The following is a 25,175-nucleotide window of genomic DNA, read 5'->3' on the forward strand; positions in this document are numbered from 1 at the left end:
AATGGTTTAATCATTGTACGCCACATGCACTGCCCAACAGCCCAGCCCCCCTTTCGTTGCTGTCCCATTTACTTCTCACTCCCTGCTGAGTCATACCAACAACCAACTTTCTCCCCCCAACAAACCACCTGGGTGGCACCATGCTGAATGAGCTAAGCTGTGAGTGATTCAAGGGAGTCGGTCTGTCGGTGGAGGTGCTTGTGTTCATTGCTCGGATGTTTTCAGCCAGAGATGGACCAATGGAGACGGAAGGGGCCTCATGCTGCCTCATCTTATTCACCAAGGGCAGCGATCCAGTCAAAGGCTGCATCTGGCTCGCGCGTCCTAAGCTTTCCATTCCAGGCCCTTTTGAAGGACTGGGAGGAGAAATTTCGCTCTATATTGAAGACCAGCCTTACATTCCCCTGAGGCCTTGGGAGATGCTGAGGTTGGCAGCCTCAACCTCCATTTGCAAAATGTGCATTGTTGCATCATCCAAGGCCAGCTTTGAAAGACCCATGGGTGGGACTTTTGAGGTGCTGATTTCGTGCCCAAAGTTATGAGAGTTTAGACATGGATTTTTCCAGTGATGACCAAAGCTATTCTGAAAAGAAACATCTTCAGTGTTGTGGTGTTTTTTTCCACCACTTGTGTTACTTGTCGGTAAGGTATGAAGATCTCCAGTCTATTTAATGATTCTTCTTCCTGCGGGGTTTTTGATCTAGCATGTAATATGCAAAGGTACACACTGCTAAAGGAGGGCTATGGGAATTGGCCATTTTGAGGATGTTCACCTCTTTGGAATGCCAAATAAAATCTAGGGTCATGTTCAGGATTTTTCATGCTACATTCATAAAAATCCGCTATTTTACATCATAAATGTACCTTTGTAAGAGTCGACCCAGAAACCTGTCTCAACCTAGTTTAATCACACTCCTCTCCACAAATTTGGGTGCATTGGACATAGTTAAGTCATTCGTTTCTCTTAACAAACCACTTGTATAATGTTGGGAATCTCTACCATTGCAAAGGCAGCAGTCGTGACAGGAGTTCACTTTAATTGAATTTGTTTACTTTGGATGTTGATCACAAATTAATTTTTCTAATGGATATTTTTATCCACAGATTCCTCACCTTGTGTATATTCCCCAGGCATCAGACTTGATCTGGAAACTTTAAAGCAGTAGTCCTTTGTACCTGAAGATGGTGTTGTGTGGCTTTGCGCTAACCTCATTCAGCTCTGGAAATGACGAGCAGAGCCGCGTATAAGCTCTACCCATGCTCAGACGTCCGACCCTTTATTTCTCCACCTCCAGATTCAAATCCAGGCCTTCTCCTTGTTCTGTTAGACCACCTGTATGCAAGGGAAAATGTCACTCCGTAAGTCGACGGCGTTTAAACTATGTAGGGACTGCCAAATTGTGACAGACTCTCACGTAGTCTGCTTATGGTACCTGGTGTCGGAGCACAACTCCCCTGTGAGGACTGCAACTAGATAACCCCTTCCCCCCCGCCCCCCAGCTTGAGCCTGGCAAGTGTGGTACCCGAAGCTCTGGAGTTTGAGCATCGGTCCTCTGATCAAGTTGCCGCTCCAGGAGGTTCTTCTGTCGCAACAGCATGGCAAGGTACTGCACTTAGGCCCACACATTTTGCAATTCCATGGCTCATTCAACCAGAGCTAAAACTACTACCACTCATTAGGTCGTGAAATACATGTGCTGGACATTTGTAAAGCATCTAGTTTGGACAAAGGTTCATACATACACAATAGACTACTGCCAGTCTGGTCCATCAAGAGGGTCATTTTGTCCGCTTTGTCTTGCAGTACTTGTTATCCAATTCCGACCCCCCATACAAGCACCAGTCTTCTATGCGGGCAGCACGCCGACCACAGTTCCTTTGTAGGCTGTCTGCACCGTCAGACGGAAAGCCCATCAGTAGATTTGCATGACCAGTGTGCATATCTCTCGATTGCGATGATACTGATTAACAAGGTGAGGAAGTATCCATAAGAAGACCAAGTAACTTACCTTTGGTAACGATCTTCTTTATGGATATTCTAACTGCAGATTTGTCACCGACCCTCCCACCTACCTGTTCTGTGATCTGGACTCTTTCGATCTAAATAGCTCCTAATCTAAAGATCTGTTTACTGGTCATGCCAATCTGCTGATGAGCTTTGCGTCTGAGGGTATGGACAGCCTAGAATACAACTGACGTCAGCACGCATGCGTGGCACTTACGTGCGCTCCGGCTCGTCATTTCTGGAGCAAAAAGACATTGGCACTGAGTCATGCAATGACACGTACTGGCGTACTAGAGTACTGCTTTAAAGTGTCTGTATCCAGTCTGACGCGCGGGGAACATGCACAAGGCTTTGGATTAGGAGCTAGCTGGACTCCTATGGCATGGAATGGTCCGAGTGATGCTAGCACTCTGGAGGGAGAAGCAACAAGTAGGGATGCCTCGAAGATCTCTGCGGTCCGATGTTATTCATCAGTGACATTGCACAGTAGCTGCAAGTCGGGGTTTATGCTCCATACAAATAAGAACCCGGTTAATACGCCTGGGTTTGTTTTCAGTTGGATACATTTTGTCTGATGCTGAAGGTGGCTTTACATGATCATTGGGTGTGACTTGAAAGCCATATTGATAAGTGATTTGTAACACCAGTATTTGACTGTGCTTTTTTTCTCTCCTGTCTTGAATCTAGCCGTCCTCTAACCGTTTGTTTGCTTCAGGATCTTCTACCTTTCTGACTTGCAATGAGTGTTGTAGGCCAAACTGTGACTCCTGCACAATCCTAGTAAGAGTGGTGTTCGCTCAAATGCAAGCAACGCAGTCTTACTGTTCAGAAGAAAAAGCAAACCTCAATCAAGTGCAGTAGGTCCCTCATACCTCCTGAGCACCAGCACCCCTTCACTAATGATCGCTGCACCTCTCGCCTATTGAGTGGGTTGGGTTGCAGGGTGTAATGTCGTAAGAAATGATGGGGATTTAGCATCAGGCCTCTTTTTGTTGGAGTAATCTGGGTGGGAGCGGTCTGGAATCTCACACCTAGATGCATATGCAATGGAGGAGAAGCAAAGGGACACAACTTTTTATTACTTCACAAGTTTAAGAGCCATTGTTTTGACTTTAGGCATACCCTGTATATAAGAGATATACATGCACTGTAGTAATGACTGGTGTGTTGGTCTGTCCCAGTATTTACACACATACTTTAAATATCACTGTTTAGTTTTATTTCTCTTATAGCTCTACTCATCCCAATGCAGGGTATTAGAGCGCTTTACATCATACTTGCACATTATACATTGACAATAAATCATATGACTGTAATTCAGTGTACAGAATGTTACATGAGAGACAGGGTTTTAAGGTATAGGAGTCATAGGTCCTTCATAGCTCACTGTTATATTCGAAGGATCACAATTGAGGAACTGCAAGTAACAAAAGTATTTCTGCTGTAACCCACTCACCATCTACATAAAATAAAAATCTGTAATTTATGGGTACACATTGTGCTTTGCAGGAGACATCTTAACCCTCTACGCTACTTTGATTCAAACCTGGGACTAGACATTTAACAGATCTCTCCACAAAGTGCGTTAATCTCCAGAGTTATATTTCTGTTATTATTCCCACGAGATTTACTGGGCATACAAAGATCTCTGCAACAGGTGCCTTAACCCCTTAAGATATTTTAAAGTGCAGACTTCGCAACCAATTAAGCAGAACAGATTTACTGACACGTTTCTTCTTTTTGCCAGTTTCTTTGTGGCAGAGTTTATAATAATAAATATATAAGTTGAGGCCCTGGATTTGTGTCAGGATTACATCACATTTTTGGCACAACCCTGTAATGAGCTCAAATGTACTCCTGATAGACCTGTTAAGGTCTTAAGATCTGATGTCACTTCTTGTGATGTCACTTCTTGTGATGTCACTTCTTGTGATGTCACTTCTTGTGATGTCACTTCTTGTGATGTCACTTTCTGTGAGGTCATGGATTGTAATGCTACTTCCTGTAATGCCACGTGTGATGTCATGCATTGTGTTGTCACTTGCATACTGCCTAGCTTGGTTAGCTTCCACACCTCTGTTTTTAGGACTTGGGCCCTGTTTGTTACTCCCGTCAGGTCATGTGGCTGCTGAGAGCTTGTAGGTAAACTGAAAACTGTAACCTTGTGTTTACAAGCGGTTCCAGTCTTCTTGGAAGACTATTTCGCTTCCCCTCACTCACTCCCTGGGCAGCTTAGAGTTCCTCCCTTTACAGAAAATAATCAGTCCTAGCCCAGACAGTCTCACACAGTGTAGACAACATATCTTTCCCTGGGCCTGGTGCAGCTCTAGTTGTTCCAGTGTGCTATTTGCATATGGTGTATCAGTCAATCAAGCACTATTTATATACCGTGGCTAATCACCCCAGTGGTATCCAGACCCTGCATTGCAGGTATCAGTCGAAGAGCCAGGTCTTGAGTTCTTTCCTGGAGTGGTTTAACGAGGTTGAAGTACGGAGGTGAAGGGGAAGGGAGTTCCAGGCTTTGGTGCCAAGGTCATAAAAGGATCGTCCTCCAGAGCGGCTGTGGCGGATACGTGGTGTCTGGTCGAGGTGTGAAGATCAGAGGTTTCTCGTGGGTAGGTGGAAGGTCAGGCGGTGGTTCATTTAGTCTGGTCCTTGGTTGTGGAGGCCTTTATAGGTGTGGGTCAGGAGCTTGAAGTGGCATCTCTTCTGGATGGGGAGCCAGTGGAGGTCTTTCAGGTGCTCGGTGATGTGTGTCCTCTTGGGTAGGTTGAGGATCATTCTGGCTGGAGTCTTTGCATGAGTTTGGTGGATGTGCCGGCATAGAGTGAGTTGCTATTGTCGAGCTGGCTGGTGTCGAGGGTCAGCGTCAGTCTTTCTTGTGCTGATGGGGAGCCAGTTGAGGATTTTGTGGTGTATGATATCAGAATGAGTTGGAATAGTCCATATCATAAAGTATCCACTGCACCTGAAGTCTCATTCTGTAATCTGATTTAAATGGGAGAACTGGATTAGTTGTCAAACTCCTATCTCTCACGTACCTGTGAACATCGACCAGTTTAATTTTCTCTTCTTAGAAAGCTTGTGACTCAGTCAGAAATCCCTGAACCATGTGGGAATGGCACCCAATTTCCCACAATTGCTATGAGAGCTTTCTGTGTTTGAAATGCATTCTACAAATACTGATAGCATAGCACAAGGTTCAGTGTAAAGGGACTTAGATGGAAGTAGGCCTGGAAGAATTAACTGAAGGGGATAAGCACCAGGGAGTTAGAACGGACGGTGGCTTGGCTGTGACAAGACACGAAACATTACTGTGCAATGAGAAGGTATTACCAGCAGAAAAGAGCGGGTTGTATTGGTGTTGTAAAAACCACTGGCAGGCAGCCATCTTGAAGCATTTTGTCTAGTTAAGGAGGGCTGTTCCCATGAAGGATGTGGACCCAGAGTCCAGAAGGGTATGATCCATGCCAGGTTCTCCATATAGCTAGATATGAACGCGCTTACCTACATGGGACTAAATGAATCTTCACGACAGTCACTAGGTATTCAGCAAACCTGGCTTTAAACTGATCCTACTGAGCCGTCATTGGGCACTGCTAATGTAGACAGATGGAAGCAATACAGAGGCCTACTACCAAATGGTTGCTTGGCTTAAATTAGTCCTATCAGAAGTGGTTTATGAATCGAGACTTTGTAGCTGTGAGAAAATAAAAGATGGAATGGAAGACTGCGTGCACATTCTGTAAGAAAATGAGCACAGTAGGTTCTGAAGGCCACAGGAAGAGGGTAAAGATGTCAATCCATATGAAAACATACTTACAACTTGGGATGGTGGAATGTGAAGGTTGGATGCGCACAAAGTGCATTTTCTGCTGTCGTGTGTTGTTTCAGTGTGGTCTTTCTGACTTGCAGTGTTGGAGGTTCCACATTGTAAAATACTTAATGCGTGCCTGTTCCTCTTCTCCCAGATTATCCAGGACCGAATTACAAAACACATATCACGAAACAGCTTAATATGGAACAAGCATCCCGGAGGACTGTTTGTGCTGCCGCAGTTTTCATCATATCTGGGAGACTTTCCTTACTACTATGCTAATCTAGGTAAGTGCATCCTCCTTGGTGACCTTTTTCTAATGGGGTCTTCACACAAAAGCACCATTGATTTCCAAGCAGCTCATCAGAAATCGTAGTCCTTAATGTGGAATGCGGCGTAAAATCTAAGCATCCCTACGAAATGCTCCCGAAACATGTCGTCTGCCTGGATCAATGAAGATCTGGTATTGTGCGTGGCTCCTGCGGCCTGTCATGAATGCCTTCTTTGAATTCCTCGTGCTCTGTAGGTCTGTGCTTGAATGCATAGGCGATCATTAAGGCGGCTCACTTGATGTAACGGTATTTGTATGGGCAGCGTTCCTCTCGTACATCAATTCTCGTCTCCGAGTAAGGCTCCCAACCCGAGCTGATGAACTCTGAGCTCTGTTTGTGCTTGCATCAGGGTTGTAATGAGTCTGTGGCGCTCTGGCTCTTACCTCCAATAGACCCAGTGCTGGTTCCTATTTTTACTCATGAAATCTATTTTGTATTGATTTTGTAAATGTGGATTTATAGATTTTCCTGTTACCTGTAATTGGTGGCTTCTGCATTGCTTGGATGAGATGATGTCATGATTAGTATGCTCGTGCTCCCTGCTAGCTTGGTCTGTACACAGTGCGCGGCCATTGAACGAAATGGAAGCTGTGTGCTGTGCCCAGGCCCATTGCAGACTGATCGAAGAGAATGGAGGGGTGCGGCAACACTGGGGCTCAACCTCCACTGCAGTTAGTAACACCAAAAACAGTGCCAGGGGCTACATTTCCAAGCAATAGTGGCCAGTGTTCTACGGTCTTAATTGTTACATGTCGAAAGCCTGCCCCTGCCCAGAGGTGGCATGTTTTGTCATAGGGCCCCTCATTGGTAGAGGAGTTCTACCAATGGGAGCTACAGCCCTGAAAACAGGAAACCTTTTGAGGTGGAAATACCAGCCATGGTGTCCTTTTGGGGGCTAGAATTGCTACTGTGGGGTCTGACTAATGCACCGAGCATAAAGTATTACATCTTCCTACTGGTAAACTAACAACTTTTATTAGTGTCTTCAATATATCGGACTAAAAATACAGTCAGTTGTATCCTTCATGTAAAGTTGACATATCTCAGCCCTTCTAAATGTCCTGAATAGGGGCGGGCGGGGACTGTCAGTCGCATTATCGTACTCGCAACAATGTTATAGGGCAGAAACTCTCCTTCATGTCTGAAGCCAGATGCTGATAAGCTGAATCGTGGGTTATGCAAGTGTTCACATATACTCTAAATGTACGAAGGATCGTCTTAATGTAAGGTCTTATTAAATGTCACCGCACCTTCGTTTTCCAGAATTGTTGTGTATCATATTGGGTATTACAGTGGGGGAGGTGGAGAACGTTTTTCATAGGAACAGGATAGTCGTTAATATACACTTCAAACTCATTTAGGAGTACAGTTGTCTCCATGGGTGATCATTAAGATTGCAACCGAACTTAGATGGCACCACCTGTCACCATCTTGGCCACTTGAATGTATCTCCTCCCAAGAAGTGATGTTGCCCTATAGGGCGACATGAGATTTTCCAGCTAGTTTTTAATTGATCCATGTAATAAGAAAATTACCTTGATACTCTACTGTAAAAAAATCACATTTGAAATTGTTAATTCACAATGCATTCAGTCAGTACGTTTATTATGTAATAACCTTTTACTTGGAACTGGGTGGGCCTCCCAGAAGGGCGACCCGGCGACTTATTTGCAGGGTTTCACTGTTCATATCCGGTTCACCAGTAACTGTCCGCGAGTGTCCGCGCTCTGCCCTGGCAGCGGCTCTGCTGTAACCCCAAGACGGCTGTCATAGGCGCCCTGCCCTGCCTGTGGAGATCCAGAGTTTTGCACTGAGCGTGACATTGATCTCAATGGGATGCGTCTTCCCTCTTGCCCGAGACGCTATGATCGACTCAGAGCATCCAAAGACCATAGCACTCCCCCAAACCTCCATACGAGCAGTGCAGGCCTCCATCAGTACTCCGCTCCGCCCAGCCATGGAGTGATTCCACACACATGTGATGCCGGCTCCTCATTCTCTTTGGAAGCTCATGGCTGCTGCCCAATCAAGCAGTCTACTCAAGCTAACCAACATGTTGGTGGAACTAAAGGCCCTGAGGAGGACTTCTAAAGGATCTTTGTTAATGGAGACATAATATTCGTCAACAGCAGACACACCAAGCCAAAAAAAGCCCGCTTTTATTAGGTCGAAACTCACTTAAAATCAACACCAGAGCACAGAAATAACAAAGGATAAACTAAATAGTCCAGGCCTTGGTGTGTTTTGTACCTTTGCATAGTTATTGGAGAAAGCACCCTGAGCTGTTTTCGCTCACTCCCCATTAAAGTTGTAGATGGCATGGAGTACTTTATCCTATGTATAGAACAGTCTTCCAAGTAATTATAATTGTTTTCATACAACTCTTAAAACTAAATTTTACAGTTTATACATTTTCTAAACAATGATATGATTTATTGGTTCTCTGCTTCCATTCCTTGAAATTATAAGTCGACAGCAAGTGCCGAACTCGGGGATCACAGGTGGATGGGTTTTAAGTGATTGATCTGGGACTGGGATTCGAATGTACAACATTTGATTGCAAAACTCATTTATTGAAGAGATTGACCATGTCCTTAACTGCTACATACCATTGCATTCAAAGTCTCCGACTATCCAGTTCCTTAGACGCTGGTATTGTCATTTTTGTTGTAGACTTCAACCAGAGGCTGTTCCTGCCTGTTGCAGTTCCTAAACGTTTGTATACTCATTTTGCAAGTCTATAAGTGACAATGCGGGTTTACATTTGGGTTACTAGGTAGGCTACACCGTTACAGTTCAGCAACGGAGACCTAATTTCTGTGTTTTTTTGATTGTTTTATTTTTTTTCCTTCAGGTTTGAAGCCTCCTTCCAAGTTTACAGCGGTTATTCATGCAGTGACGCCCTTGGTTTCCCAGTCACAGCCTATCCTGAAACTCCTTGTTGCTGTAGCCAAATCCCAATACTGTTCGCAGGTGAATATTTTCATTTTCTATAGCTTTCTTACATAAGCAGGCAATAAAAAATTGCATTTCCATTTGATATTTAATACATGTATGTTATATTATAGTACGTTGTAGAGCACACCAGTCACCCAAGAGGGTATTCTGGCACTTGGGCAGGTGTGTAGGTTGGTGGTCCCCATAGTGCTCATATTGAAGATCCAGGCCTTCAGCTTTGTGAGGAGGAGGCTCTGTGTTGAGGGAGGTCATTCCATGTCTTGGGTGCGATGTAGACTGACCTGTTTGTTTCGCGTGAAATCTGATGCAATTTATTGTCTAGAGGTGCATGTTGCAGCATCTCTGAGTGTCACCATATTTGTGCCAGTGATCTTGCTTTTGCGGATGTGAGGATGTATGCGAGTAAGATAGTGTAGGTGTCTGGTGGGTTGGTGAAAGTGTATGCGGTTATCCAGGTGTTTTGGTTCTGTTGTGTAGGGCTTTGCATGTGTGTGTGAGAAGTTTGAATTGGCTGTGCTCGTGAATGGGGAGCCAGAGAAGCTTGCTGAGGTGCAGTGTTGTGGGTGCAGCCTGGGAGGTCGGTTATGAGGTGTTCCGGAGTCTGTGTGGGAGTTGTTTGGAAAAGTTACTCAATTGATACAAATCAGCTGTGTGCTTCATGAGGTGAGCGTTGATTTCTGCAAGTTTCAATTAATCTAGGAAAGTGGCAGACGTGATGGTGATGTTGATCATGTGGATCAGGGTGGTGCTGATTGGTGATGTTCTGAAGTTGTAGATGTAGTAGGGGCATGGGTCCGTTGGGGCCTCTGAGTGGATGGTCTGCATGATTGATGCTCTGTCGGTTCTGGAGAGGATTGTCCATTCGGTCAGAGAGCCGTATTGGTTGGTTGTGGATAGGTTAGCAACGAGTTCTCAGGGAATGTGTTGGTGTGCAGAGTAGGAGTAGATGTAGATGATTGCGAGTTTGCTGTGGAAGGGTTGGATAGGTTGTCGCAGAATTGTTGAGAGGCAGCGTTGTTGGTGACAGTGGCTGAGGTGAAATCCTTAATGATTGAGAAGATCTCCTTGCGCTGTTAGCTTCCTTTGATGTGGTCCACTGTAGTGTAGTTCCTATATTCCCAATAGGCTCTGCGCATTGGAAAAATATATCTTATAGATGTGAGGTAGGACTTGGGTCGACTTGGTCTCTATCGAATATATTAGACTTAATTGTGAGTGCCAGCTAGCTCAGAGGTCACTAGAAACTTTCTTGAATACACAAGAAGGGATTAGTTTCTGACAACCACATAAACATGATAACTTTGTTTCCCCAAAAATAAAACTGATCTTCAGAGTCGTGGAAACAATAGATAGATATTTCACTCAGTCAATCGTTCATGCTTCGTTTCACCAGAGGTGCAGAGAAATAGAGAGACTGGCGTTTTCAATAAAAGTATTTATTGAACAGTCTTCTTTCTCATGCAGAAGAAATGAACTGCTACAATCGTAATACTGGCTGTAAAGTATAATGCATACAGCAAGAAGAGTATTTTGAAATAATACTGTAAAAGCATGGTATGGTTTCTAAGCCATAAAATACATAAATAAATAACAAAGACTAAAAGTACTCAACTGGTGCTTCTAAAATACTCCCACCCCGATGTACCTAACCTAAGTCTAGTACGAGGGAAGAAGTAAGAGTGGTGTAACATAGGTTTCGTTTCTTTGCCAAGAATCTATCCAAGATTTCTCTTAGGGTCTAATCAGCTCCGTACTTTGGTTTAGAATGAAGGAGGTCTGGTATCTCTGTCTCCGGACTCGATTTCCCAACACCCCGCAAGGGGAACTTGGAAACACTGGAGCTGGATTCTCAGCGAGAGAAAGGCAGCCTCTCTGTCAGTGCGTCAGCTGGAGGGTCGGCTTCCTTCGGCACTTGCTGTAGCGAGATACGTCGAGCAAGTAGATAGTCAAACTGCTCCAAACCACCATGTGTTTGCTAGGGCAAGTGTAGGCATATTTATACCTTGAAGGTGCCTGGATTGACGTAATGTTGGACATAATAACGTCACCAAAGAACGGTAGTTCTTTGAAAACACCATGATTTCTAGGATAAATCAACATTTAAGAAAGGGAATGTCCCTGACTGCTGAAGCAGAGTTTTCCAAGAAATCGTTTTTGCTTTTTGGAACTAGTGGAAGTAGCGATGCCTGTATTAGGACCGCATGGGCTATGTCTAAACATGGGTATGATTTATATGTCTATATAAGGGTAATGTGAATTATACCTATGTAAGGGCATGAATCGGGAAAATTACACTAGGGTCCTAAAACGCTATACAACACAACTAGTGCTTTTTTCTTGATTTCTTATTTGCTGGTGATAGTGTCTGTGTGCTGCCTTGTAGGTAGTTATGTCGGTGTCAAGCTCTCCATTCCCTTTCTAGCTGTTTACAGTGACGTTTTTTTGTCTTCTATGTACCAGCTGGCTTTGTTTGTATCATCTAGTTTGCTTGTTGGGTTTGATAGATGCAAAGGAGTCCATGCAGTTCTTGAAGTTGTTGATCTCCTTGTCAAGGTTGTCTGTGGGGCTAGGTTGATCCATGCTAAGGGCGCAGAGCCATTTTGCTTCTGACTTTTTGCCCCGGATTAGAGTGCTGAGCCTGGAAGGGATGTTGACTTAAGTGTTGATTTGGGAGTGGATGACGAAGAAACTGATTAATGAGTTGCTGAAGCTGTCTAGACGAGGAGCTGTTGAATTGTGGAGAAACAGGTCGGCATTACACGGGGTAATAAAAATGCTCAGAAAGTTCTTCGACTTGCTGCCCCTCGAAGCAAGGAAATCTGTTACGATTGCATTAGTTTCTTCTCGCATTGACTATTGCAATTGCCTGTATGCTGGTACCAATAAGATGGTTACCCATAAACTCCAGATGGTCCAGCACGCGGCTGCAAGGCTGGTTCTGAAATGGCCGAGAAAATCCTCAGCAACCAAAGCCCTCAATGCATTACACTGGCTGCCTATAACTAAAAGGGTCCTCCACAAAGTATTGACAATCACCTTTAGCGCTGTGCATAATTCAGGCCCTATTTACCTAAGGAAAAAATTTGTAAAATACTGTCCAAAACGCGCATTAAGGTCCTCAAATGCCAATCTTTTGACCATTCCTAGTTTTAGACTCAAAACCCGCGGGGGCAAATCCCTAGCGGTACTGGGTGCTAAGGCATGGAATGCCCTACCCCTCCCATTAAGAGCACTGGACAAGGAATCTGATTTTCGCAAGCAATTGAAAACCTGGATTTACAATCTTCCAGACTCAATGGCCAGAGCGCTAGTGTGATCCCGGTCCGGGTCTCCTTAAGCAGTAAGGCAACCTTCACATCTAGTTGTCTCTCTATTGGCGCCGAGATGCTCCTTGGAGCGATTGCTAGCGCGTTATAAATTGACATTACAAATACAAATTAGCAGAACGGGACGGCATTTGAACGCAACGCTTTGTGAAAGTTCAGCCCTAGGAATTGAAGTCCAATGCGGTTCCAGACATTAAGAATTGCCCATGAAGAAGAAACAGAGTCCCAAAATGCATTGGCATGAAAAATGGCATCGAAAATTCCATTGTTATAACAGGTTCATGTGACCATAAAACGTATATGAAAGAGAATCGTGAGCATAAATTAACATATTGTATATTCATGAATGTGAATAAAGTAGACAATAGTGTATCATGATAACAATTGAAAAGAAATGATGGAAAGAAATGTAATGAGATTTCAGTAAGATGATTAATGTGGTGGAGATACCCATATGTACAGTGCACACTGCTTTCAGGTTTAATTACTTATGACTAACAATCGATGCAGTCGGCGGTCCATGTGTGGTGTGGTGGAGTTGTATTTGATGCGGTTGTTTGTGGTGAAGATGTGGTCAAATGTGTCCTGCAGTGTGTGTTGGTTCTGGGACCAGCTGGGTGAATCTGATGTTGCTCAAGCTAACGAAGAGTGCTGTGGATCAGGGGTTGTTTTGGTCTTCTAGGTGAAATTGTAGAGCATAGAGTAGAATTTAGGCTCTGAAGTCGATGGCGAGCAGAGCGACTAAGTTGATGATGAGGTTGGTAAATATGGCTCATGGTCAGTAGGCGAAGGTTCCTTTTCCAGGTGATGTTTTTGGAGATTTGCAGCTTGAAGTAACGATGTTCCATGAATGGGGTGCCGTTCTCTGTGGATGTTGGAAATTTAATGGATTCCTTGTAGATGATAGTGAGTCTTCCGCCTGGTTTGTGAAGGTGGTCTTTGATCATTTAGCCTGCTGGGATTTCCAAGGTGATGATGGGAGCCAGTGAGGGGTTGAGCCAGGTCTCTGTGATGGAGTATGTAAGGTGTGTCACTGCGTAGCAGGTTCCATACTTGGGTTGTGTTTGCTGAGTGATTGAGTGCTGAGAACCATGCATGCATGCGAGTGGGTGTTGAGGTGCTGGTTTGCTTTGTTGCAGCTTGTGTGGCGTGTGTGTTTGGAGGGATGTTGCTAGTATTTGTGTGGGAATGTGTGGGTGTTTAGCTGCTGGAAAACCGGCCGTGGGTGCAGGTGAAAGCTCGAACGATGGTATGAGGCACGGCAGCAGATGGGGGAACTGTTTTTGGGGTCTAGCGACCTAAGGAGTGCTGCAGGGTATTGCTGGGTGGTGATCAAATCAGGGTACAAAGTGCTGGGTGCAGTTCAGGCCCTGACAGGCGCAGATTGGCTTGCCTTTGGCGCGCCAACTGCATATTCATGTTGCAGCTGCCTTTAAGTAGGTCTTGGAGGAGGGAGAAGTGAGGGTTCTGTGATGTAATTTCCTGTGGTGATGGAAAATGAAGTCCTCTTGCTTGGCTTCTTCTTTTAAAGACTGTTTTGACGGGAGAACCAGTAATGTAGCATTAAAAGCAAACCTTGCGATAAAACTAAAATATTATATTTTTTATATTCTAATTAAATGTAGCAGTCACATAACTTTTGTTTCTATTTATAACAATTAACAAAAAACTGTTCAGTGCAATATAATTTTAAGAGTTCACAGACAACCTAAATTCCATCACAAACGAAAAATCGCCTTCTATTGAAGAGCTTAGGGCCTCATTATGATGGTGGGACCACTGGCGTTCCCACTTCCATCCAGCATAGCTGCCCAACTGCTGCATCACGTCAGTTGAACCACAGCGGGCGGTAGGACAGACAGACTTCTCCAACAGGCTCATGGAGCCCGTTGATGCGTTGATCCAACTGTAATTCCTGCAATGGAGGTGGTGCCTGCGGAGGCACTGCTGTAGGGATTACAATGTCCCTTATTCCCTCTGCTATTACATGGTGGTCCAACCGCCATGTTAAAGGCAGACAGACTGGGACTTTGGGGGCCCTAGCAGGTTCCCTGTCACCCCTGGTGCCTGGGTGTTTCAAAGCATCCCTTTTTCAACTGTAGCTTGTGCTGAAGCCCTTTTCCGGCCCTTAGCACAAGCCGCAATCAAAAAAGCCATGTTTCAGACTGCCTTCACGGTGGTCGGATGGTAATAAGGCAGGTGGAGCCGTTGACTACATGTCGGGCGGTCTCCATCCCAATGTGATGGCGGCCGGACGCTCGTCCGGCCGTCATCTTAATGAGGCTCTTAGTGTTGTCCTTCACGACCAAAAGGAATTGTTTTATTCTCAAAACAGAATAAGCAGCGCAGATGATAACCACACTAAGCAGTAATCATGAGCTCTGCTTTAGGGTTTAGATTAGAGCAGTTTGGGCTAAAATACATCCAGAGCAAGCCCTCTGGTTTTTCTGTTCCATGTGGGAGAAGGTCTCAGTCCATTCTTTTCCTCCTGTGTCTGGGACTTGTGGTCATGTTACATATTCAAAACTCTGAGCACTAGAATGAAGAGCTCTCGAACTTGGTGAGCTTCAGAGCTCTGCCTTTCCTTCAGTCACCCTGCAGCGGTAGGAAATCCACATACACTTGTGGAGGGTAAAATCACTTTGGACAAAAGTGATTATCAAATGCCTATCCAGCCCAGTGCTTGCCAAACTTTTGAGTCATCCGCAGTCAGGCCTGTTTACCTTTGTGTCAGCCCTCAATGGCAATAAATGATAGGGACATAGATTTTCTATGAAGTCCTTGTACTACGATTGCAGAGAGTCAGATTTTCAGTGCTCACTTGGATTGCTGCTCCCAGACCAGCCTCGTTACTTGGGCCAGTTGTTCCTGAAAAGGAAGACCATTCTTAATCTTGGTCAGGCGTCTCATTGACTGTCTCGCAGACAGTGCTTTAACCTCCCCCAGCTCTGAATGTATCATCTTATATAAAGTTTGTTCCGCATCCAAGACAGTCTTCTGCCACTTGCGAATATAAAAGCAGTGTGTTTGCTATTTATAAAGAGAGGTGCACCTTCCATTAGAGGCCCTTGGTGGTGTCTATTGTTTATGTATATGTCCATTCAAGGTGATGTGTGCAAGTTAAGAGGCCTTTTCTGTGGCCGTCTTTCTTTACTGAGCCAAAAACATGGTGTTCCAGGACATCTGGTAATGCTGCAGTCCAATTGGATAGCCAAGTTACTCTCTGTAGATTATGCTCTCCAGGGGTATCTAGGTCAAACAGCCAAAACTTACCCTAATCAGACCCCCATACCACCCAGGATTTTGTGGCCTGTTTTGCCAAATTTTGCGTCCTCCAAATAGAAAGAAAATGCGGCCCAAAAAAGCAAAAATTCCAGCATTTCTGCATCAAGCACTAAACATGCCTGTAACAAAAACACAGTGGCTCATGTGTGGGGCCTGCAAACCAGCACTGCATAGAGCAGGGAAGACAAATGTTTGGTGCCAGAGAGCGCAGATTTAAATGTTCAAGTTGCGCGCTCTCGGTCACCGCGCTGCTGTCCAGCTCTCCAGCATGAAATACATGGTGCTGGCAGTGGTCGAAGTGGGCAGGCCTTTACTTTTATTCAATAGATTCCGCCAGAAATAGCCACGGCCTGCAGAGAAGGCTCGGCGTTCATGGCTGCTCGGGGACGGGCGTGGCGGGCAGAGATGCAAAAGGTTTTTCCTTCTTGCCCAGAGTAGACAAGGACAGTGTCCACCTCTGCTCTGCTACTGGAGCTGCCCCGCCCCTCTCTCTTCCTCTTATTCCCTCTCTTTATGACCAGCTCCTCCTCACTTACTGAAAACCATGACTTCAAGAAACTGTTCACACCCTCTTTCCTCCTTTTGAAATGGATCCCAAAAATAAACACTTAGGCCTTTTTCTGACTTTTTCTTTTCCACAGTGCAGCCTCCGAAATAAAAGGTAAAAAATATGGGGAAAAAAAACGAAAGAAAGCAAGACAGAGTGGTCTGAAAGTGGTCAGATTAATTTGATTTCACACCCAAACACATTAGCGTCACTTCACAGAGTTTGCCAGTGAAGCGCTATTTTTGTTTTCTTGTCTATCTTTGAGCAGCATTTTGGGGAATGAGAAGGTTTTGGAAGCGGCGCGTGCATGGGAGCTAGTGGTGCAGGCCTTGCGTGATTCTTTTGTGGACGACGAGGATGGGGAGAACTAAGCCGGTGGACACCACGGGGCGAACACAGAAGTGCTATATTCCGCACTGTGGTGGTTCCATCTAACTCGACAGGACGAGGCGTACGCCCAGCAGTTGCCAGGGGGGGGGGGCCTTGGGGGGGACTGGTTCATGGGGGTTCGGGGTGGGACGGAAGCCACTGGATGGTAGCCGCCTGGGTGCCTTGACTCTACTAGGATGGTTGGCACAGTGTGGAGTATGAAAGGGCTGGAGGGAGCAGCCAGGCGAGATAGAACGATAGCACCTAGGGCAGGCCCCGATATGAGCGGTGTCACTGCTTTACCTCTGGGATGGCTGACGGAGATGTTGTTGTGGGTGGGGGGGATAAAAGCAGATACGTACAACGACTTTTCGACCATGGTCCCCGTGGGACGTGCACCGTGCTTTTCCTATTGAATGTAATAACATGCCGCCCGGCCCCCGGGATGCGGGCTGAATGGCTGTGTACAGTTTGGACTTCTTAGTGGACGAGGGGATGTCACGAGTGCACTGGTTGATTGATTGTATCCTGTGGTTTCTAATTCTGCAATAAAAATATATTTGAAAAAAAAAAAAAAAATCTTTGAGCAGCATTTTTTTCCCCAGTGCGCCAATTCTGGGGGTACTGCAATGCCTGTTTGATAGTTGAATTTAAAAAAAAATGTGTACCACGGCTCTGTGTTTACTGATGTGGTCTTTTTAAACCGGACTGCTTACGTTTTGTAAGGATATAAACAATGGACATTGAAATGGATCTCTTTTGGGCCCTGTAGTCATGTCCTTTTCAGGCAAAAGCACTTATGGATTTCTGAATAGTGAGTGTAAAAGCTGTATGTATGGTAACCATGTTTCCGCTTACATTTCACATGGTTTACCTAATCTTGCATTCCCTATGAGTGTTTGCTTTTTCCAGGATGTTGTTTTTTTTGTTTTTTTTTGTAGGCAGCATATTGCTCTTGTCTAGTGCCTAATTTTAACTGAGTCGCATCAAGGTGTTTATAGCGGGGCACAATTGGGTTGTAAGTTGAAGGCAGTGTGAGTTTCTCTCAGTGGGGCAGTATGGTGTTCAGTGAGGGAGAGGATGAGGCACTATGGTCAGAGCTGTTGAATTTGGAACTGGGGAGCCAGGTTCAGCCTTCATGACCAGCCTCACCATACCACTTTCCTGAAGGAGCACATTCCCATGCTAGACCTAAGAAGGTCCCGCAAGACCATAGAAGCCCTGGTGTCTTAGCACCAGCGGGTGTACCCTAGTTTTGGCAAGTGTAGGTTAACCTTGAAGGCCTGTCTCCCATAATCCATGCTGAAGTTCATCTCCAGTCTTGCTGGCGGGCCTATGAAGCAGCACACCCTAGAGCAATAGTGACTGTCACTAAGGTCACAGATCCTTGAAGGGCTAGCTCTAGGGCGTTGCCACCTGGGTGCTGACTTTGGGTGGGAGCTCCTTGTTTGCAAGTATATTATGGTTTTAAAAGCGCTTGCTACCTCCTTCCTGGCCTCCAGCAATTTTCAGAAACAATAAAAATGTCATGATAACTCTGGTGATTAATGTTCTTCCTAGAGAGAGATCAGAATTTTGTCTAGTGGAAGTTTTGACTCATGTAAAGGTAGCACAGATGGTTAATGTGCCTGCTGCAAAGAAATGGACCATGCAGATCACAAAGTGCACATAATGTAAATAGGTCAGTGGGTTACTTCTTTTGTCAGAGCGATCCTTTTGTTACTTGCAGGTTATAAGTTAAAATCTTAACATAGAACAGTGAGCTATTAACTGTCATCCTAGAGGTGCATGCAAACTGCGAGGTATAAATTACAGTGTTATGTTTTTTCCCCCAGACTTTGATTACCATAATGTTGCAAAAGGTGTTAATTCAGATGGAAATCAATTCTGATTATTAAAGAGAACCCCCAACCATGGTATTACCTTTTAATTCTCAGTTTGTGTTTCTCCGGACCAATCACTATTAAACTATATTGCCTACTAGTATGGTTGTCATGTGACTTCCACACCTTGTAGTCCTTTGCCTTAGGGTAACATTCCTATACAGTGATTTACACATGTATAATTAATTGTCTCTGTGTAATACGTGTGATATAAAGTGCTCCGACACCCTACACTGGTATGAGCGGCGCTATAAATCAAATAAAATGCCTCAGAGTGTGGTTATGGAGTCTTGAGGGGCACTGTTAAAGGGTGGTAGTGAGGGAATCTGTGGTGGAGGTGGTCATTGAGGAGCACCAACAAACATTGTTGCGAGAGCTCCACCGGCGCTGCCCTTGAGTCCAGTCCGCCTCACAATTGGTATCTCCATTGGCCTTGTTTCAGCAGTAGTGGCTGCAACTCGCCAGATATCGACAATGCAGGATTTGCATGCACACCAAACTAAGTTCGCAAACTTCACAGTCTCTCTGCTTCATTCACAAGCACTTTTAACATGTGCTGTCTGCTTTGGGGCTACTTGAATTATGCAGCAAAGGAGGACAAAATTATGCTGCAGTGTCGAAAAAATGATGCTGCAAAGAAAAGGCTGCAGCGCAATGCAGTATATTTTCTGATACTTTATTATTTTGACATTTTACACATGCTAACAATCTCTGGAAAGATGTTGCCTTATTAGTACCAGCGTAACATACAAATAGAGCAGTGAGAAAGTTGTTCAGTCAACCTTTGCGAAGCGCTTTCGACTTCGCAGCTGCACGAGTCACATTTTTTTAAATTTAGATCTGTGTGAGCGACAAACCGTTTTAGTTAAAATTGTCAGATTATGTGGCAGATGTTGTGTTGTCAAATATGGCAGAGCCATAGTTTTATAGAAAACATTTGCAAACTAGGATAGTTTGCTATTCATGTTTGAACTGCACTTTAGAAAAAAAGAAGTGCTGATGACAAACTCCATGGCTCGGAGACAAATGGCGTATGCTTCTTTTAAGCGTATTTGGGACGTTCTGTGATTGGAAATGTATCCCACTTTGTGAATATATTTTAATGTGAATAACTCATAATAAACCTTAAATATTCATGTGTATCCATTGGTTGAATTAAAAAAACATAAACTGTAACTGGTCAGTGAAATCCCAAACAAATACTAAAAATGGGGATATTTTGTGCCTTCTGGCCACACCTCTGACTCCGCCCACTGATCCAGTCCTCTGGTTATTCCTGCCCTCTGATGCTCTGCCCATAGGTCCCTTACTTTTTTTCCTCACTTCGACCACTGGGTGCTGAAGAGGAGCTGTTACTTCCTCCCCCTCCAACCACCTCCCAACTTAAATTAAGGTGGAAGAACAGAGGGGGCTAAAGTAACAGCTCTCCTCCAGCACCAAGTATTTCACGCTAATTGTGACTGATGGGTGTCACGGGTGGTGGGCAGGAATAGTTATCTAGAGGTGAAGGTGGGGACAGATAATTGCCACATGGGTGGAGGGGCGTTGTAGGGACCAAAGATTGCCAAAGGAGGCCCGGTCTCCTGTAGTCTTTTGTTATGGAGTCAGAGTAAGTAAACACGTCTCTCCTGACAGGCCTTTTTCTCACCCAGCGTGGCAGTGCAGGGCCAATAAAAGGAGGTTAAAAGAGAGGATTTAATTAGGATTTTACCTTTTTTTTTTAATTTTTTTTTTTGCAAATGGCAAAATTGCAATGGTATAGGGTCTGCCTAATGGGTGGTAATATATTTGGAACGCGAATGCAGTTGGACAGTAATTATACAATAAATGTAATGACTTGACAGAATGCTTATTATAAATGTGTCAAGTCTGCTATGATAGGTCCACCACTTGTAGTTTCGTAACAGCTGCTGTTGCACCTCCAAATGAGCAGAGGCTTACACTCTACTACTGTAGAAGTCATTAGCTGACCTTTTGGTTTTGCCAATGCTTGCTGCCAATGCTGAACAACACCTGCAAATATAGGCAAAAAATGGTTGGTGCACTTATTAGCAACCATACCAAACAAATCAACATGGCCACCCCCAGCGTGATGAGGACATAATGTGCATGCATCCCCTATGCGCATGCAGGCATTGTCACTGTGTTGGCCATTGTCCCAACACGATTATGTATGTACCTGTATGCATCACTAACATTTCCACTACTGTATCACACTGCCTTTTCTCTCTATACTTTTAAATGACCTTTCTTAAGATGTCAGATGCCCACCTTGGAGTAGTAAACTGAAGTGTGTGAAAATGCATGATAGAGAAAGAAGTGGTGAAGTAGCAAATCGCAGCTGCTGGCCCCTGAAAAACGAGTCTCAAGAAAATGGCGTGGTGTGGGAGTTGAGAAGTAGGGGAGGTGGAGCAAGTCAACGCTGCACAAACATAGGGAGCAGTGGATGAGCTGGGGCAGGATGGAATGCGCATGGGAAATAACGTATCCACTGTGGTGGAGCATGGACAGTGCGGGGATGTTGAGAGTCGAAGAAGCACATGAAGGAGAGAGTGAGAAAACCTATGGGCTCCTGTGGAGTGCTGAAATAAAAGGAGAAAAGTAATTCCCTCCAATAAGAAGTGCAAGGACACAAGTCATGCAATCAAATGTGTGGTAAACTATTCTGCAGTCACGAGACTGGGACATCTTAAGGATTTTAGGGGCCCTGGGCACAATGTATTTTGGGGGTCCTGTTCAGAACCGCTTTGAAGTTATAATCCAATTTCATATTTTTCATGCACTCTTTGACAGGTGTTAGACCCTCACAAGCACACTAGTCGAAACGCTAAATGTTTCTATCTGTTAGTCCGAGATTGTGATGTATGTTTTCAATATTGTAATTTGGAAGCAGGCCACTAATATTATTGCAAATAATCTCTGAGGCCCACTGCCATTTCTCATATGAAAGGTCCTGTTTTGATCTAAAAGAATCTGCTCTATGGATGTTGCATGGTGCAGAAAAGCAAACATTTCTCTGCAACGTCTGCAGTAGACTCCCACACGTCACTCATATTAAAAATAAGTTAAAGGCAAATGGTATTCAAAACAATCTAGATTTAAGAATCATTCCAGGTCAATCGGGCAGGACTCTCTGAAGAGCAGAGCTGGATCTATCAAGAACCCCCCCCCCCCCCTGAAAGGCCGGGGCCCTGGGCCTGATCCTGAGCCCACTATGCCCCTCCCTTAAAACGTCTTTGGCAGGAGATAGTCACACTCAAGAAAGGGAAGGAACGACATCGAGCAAGAAGCCATTAAATGAGTTTGGCAAAAAATCCAACCAGTGAGGAGTAATGGGCTTACCCAGAGCCCACTATAGGTATTAATATTGTACACAATAGGTCTTTTGAACACAGAAAGCTACAGCTGGCTGCAGGGGAGGCTTCTCAAGATGTGGAAACTCTGAGATGTTAAGACCACTGCTCGGAAAAAACATCTCCGTAGAAAGTCTCCTATATGGGTAATAAAGCTCAGTTGTACCCACCGGTGACTTTCGTCTTTGCAGGATAGTGGATACTGCAAAAAAATACACCCATTCAGAGTTCTGTCCAGTGCTAATTGTGTGGGGTGCCTTCATGCATTTCTGTCAGGTAACCGCATTGAGTATAAGGTATCAACATCGTTCTTACTATTCCCGCAATGTCTCCCTTTCAGAGTTCAGAATTCCAGAACTTGCAAGTACTTTGAATGCTACCCCCAGCATGGCTGATATTGTGTGAAATGTAATTGTTTTACAAGAAAATGTTGTACTCTAGTCCGAATAATGGAGTCCCATGCAGGGCTGCGACTATTTCCTGCAGCATTTCTACAGTCCCAGTTCTATTTAGGAGTCTGTTTGTGTATATTAAGTGGGTGAATGGATTCTGCTTCTTTTTGGCTCATACATAATGTAGTTCCACTATATTCTAAGGTAACCCTCCCACAATAAGTTTGCTATTTGTCCCACGCTTAGGCGTGCCACATGACTAATCATAGGCATGTTAAGGCCCGTACCTTATAAACATGTAAACATTGAAAGAAACATCTTGCAGGCTACTCAGCGCCTCGCCACACTTTCTGCAAGCTTTTCTCTTTGATGCCAGTTTCAAAGCTTACATTGTTTTGCCAAATCCTTTTTTTTTTTTTCTTCTGCTTCCATCTGTATTTTGCATTTTTTATTTGATCTTACAAATCTTTTCTTCTTGGAATTTGTTATAAGCTGGGAATGTGAAGCAGTCTGATGTAACCATGTCATTCACACGTCTAGCAACTGTTTCTGTTATGTTAGGATTTGTATGGTCCCTAATAACAGAGGAAGGTCTCCAGGCTTGCAGAAAGGGCAGAGCCAGGGGAAGGGGGGCTAGCTGGTTCCTCTGGTGGGCAGGGGGAGCTTGTTCCAGGTCTTGGGGGCACTGTGCGAGAAGGAGCTTCCTCCTATTTTCGTGCGCAGGATGCAGGGATGTGTGCGAGGAGGCCTGCTGATCCGAGGTATCTGGAAGGGATGTTGGCGTGGATGCAGTCATTGGAGTAGTCTGGGCACAGGTTGTGCATTGCCTTGTAGATGAGGATGAGGAGTTTGAAGGTTGTATGTTTCTGGATGGGGAGCCAGTGAAGGTCCTCTAGGTGCTTGGAAATGTGTGTTCGTTGGGGAAGGTTGAGCACGAGTCTGGCAGCTGTGTTTTGTTCCACTTGAATTTCTTGGTGAGCTTGATAGAGAGATACCTATGTAGAGAGCGTTGCCATAGACTAGTCTGCTGGTGATGAGGGCTTTGAGTTACTGCTCTGCGGTTGTCCAATTTTTCTTGGTCTTTTTAACTCACTCACACTTTGAACTTCCAGTGCTTACCTTACCCAATATTTTTTGTAGCCAGCTTAATTTTCAGCGTAGAAGGGCATAAAGCAGCATAATGGGGCTGAATATCTACAGAACTCTATATTTTACTTTGTAACTTCATCCCTATATTTCTGATTTCTTGTCCAGCTTAAATGTTTAGTTGATGGTGCTCTGTTAAAGGCCCACAGGGCTATAATAATTATTGTTGTGCTTTTGTCCAAACCAGTTACCTATCTTGTGTGGATGCTCGAGAGGGGAGCGTGCTCGAATCTGAACATTTGTTATAGGGTTAAGAGAGACTATCGGGCCCTGTATACTACAAAAGTCGTTTAATTTTATGATTAGTTCCATAAAACAGTCATTAAGGGAGGTATGTGGTGGTCTCTTTAGGAGGAGCTCTAGGTAATGCTAGCATGCATGTAACCCAAAGTTGTGTGTCTTTCAGATCATCGTCTTGTGGAATTGCGATAAGCCTCTTCCCGCCAAACACCGCTGGCCTGCCACTGCTGTGCCTGTAATAGTAATCGAAGGAGAAAGTAAGGTAGGTGCTTTACAACTTCACAAAAGACCCTGTCATCCCCTCAAACACTGATGGAGACAACTTGTTTCATTATTGGAACTTCAGAAGGATGGAACCACAGTTCAAAATAAAAAGTTCTGGCCTGTCTGGAGAAAGGCCGTTTATATCTAAAGATCTCCCGTACACACAGCCCTTGACTTTAATCCAGGTGTAACTTCACCTTTTTTCTACCAACAGCTTTTCCTGCGTGTTGGAAACCTGGTGTGTCTAGTAGGCCTTTTGTGCGGCTCAGTTGTCCAATTTAAGGATTAACCTTGACGGTCCGTATTGCGCTCAATTCGTAGAGTTCTAGGTCCTTGTGGTCGATGCTAGGAGTTTGGGATCCATATTCTAAACCGGGATCATTGCTGTGCTGTTGGAAGGAGGAGCCATCGCCGCTAGAGTATGAGATTAGATCTCTACTTTGAGATGTTATTGTGCGTGTGGACACAGGCAGAACCTGAAGACCCAATATGTACCTTTTATCCTCCGTGCCTGAAAGAGCACTGCCCCCTCCCTGCTGTACCCGTGCTCGTGCACACCCTGCCGGCGCTGGGTCCCGTGCAGGCTTAACAAGGGAAAGGTCAGCGCCCCTGTTAATCCGCCTGCTAATGGTTTCCGACTGAGTCAGTGGGCATGTAAACTGCGTCGGGAGAATTGCCTCTTGGCCGGCGTGGATTGTTGCTGGCTGATGTCTGAGCGCACTCTGTGAATCTAAAAAGCAGCACGTCTCCGGCAGGCATTTGTAGGTGCTGACCTTGGAGCAGCTGTTCCCACAGCCTGGCCTCCTGCGTGGAGCCAGCCATGCTTGTCCACCGTCTCTGCTCTTTAAGCAAGGCTCCCTGGCGCTGCATGCCAAGTGGCTTCAAGCAGGCGGCGCGCGCTGAAGGGCCCTGCGCGCGGAGGCGGCGCGCGCGCTGAAGGGCCCTGCGCGCGGAGGAGGCGCGCGCTCCCTTTCAGGGAGATGGCGCTGCTACTCCCGACTGTAGCTTGTGGTATGTCTGCCTCTGCCGTAAACCTCCCCCGCCACCCCCACAAGTTAGTCGTAGCTGCTGGAGTTGGTTTTGTTGGCACGAGACTGGCAGAAATCCAGTCGGATGGGTAAACGCATGAAGCGTGATGAACATGGCGATTCTCTCAGTCTCGAGACCCTTGTACGTGCGCATAATGACCGCTTGTAAATCCTTTGTTTTCATGTATCAAATCTTATACGAGAAAAAACAGAACCCCCGTGATGCTAGA

General features: G+C 45.0%; 1 protein-coding gene across 1 annotated transcript in view; it reads left to right on the top strand.

Moving 5' to 3' along the window:
• The window catches only part of EXT1 (exostosin glycosyltransferase 1), a 351,045-nt gene that overhangs the window by 304,352 nt on the left and 21,518 nt on the right, over nucleotides 1-25,175 (top strand). The window contains exons 5-7 of the mRNA XM_078686856.1: nucleotides 5,977-6,109; nucleotides 9,009-9,127; nucleotides 23,820-23,915. Coding sequence (XP_078542982.1) covers nucleotides 5,977-6,109; nucleotides 9,009-9,127; nucleotides 23,820-23,915 — 348 coding nt within the window. The remainder of the gene's footprint in view (nucleotides 1-5,976; nucleotides 6,110-9,008; nucleotides 9,128-23,819; nucleotides 23,916-25,175) is intronic.

This window comes from Lissotriton helveticus, chromosome 4_1 (genome assembly GCF_964261635.1).
Source record: "Lissotriton helveticus chromosome 4_1, aLisHel1.1, whole genome shotgun sequence".
Classification (NCBI taxonomy): Eukaryota; Metazoa; Chordata; class Amphibia; order Caudata; family Salamandridae; genus Lissotriton; species Lissotriton helveticus.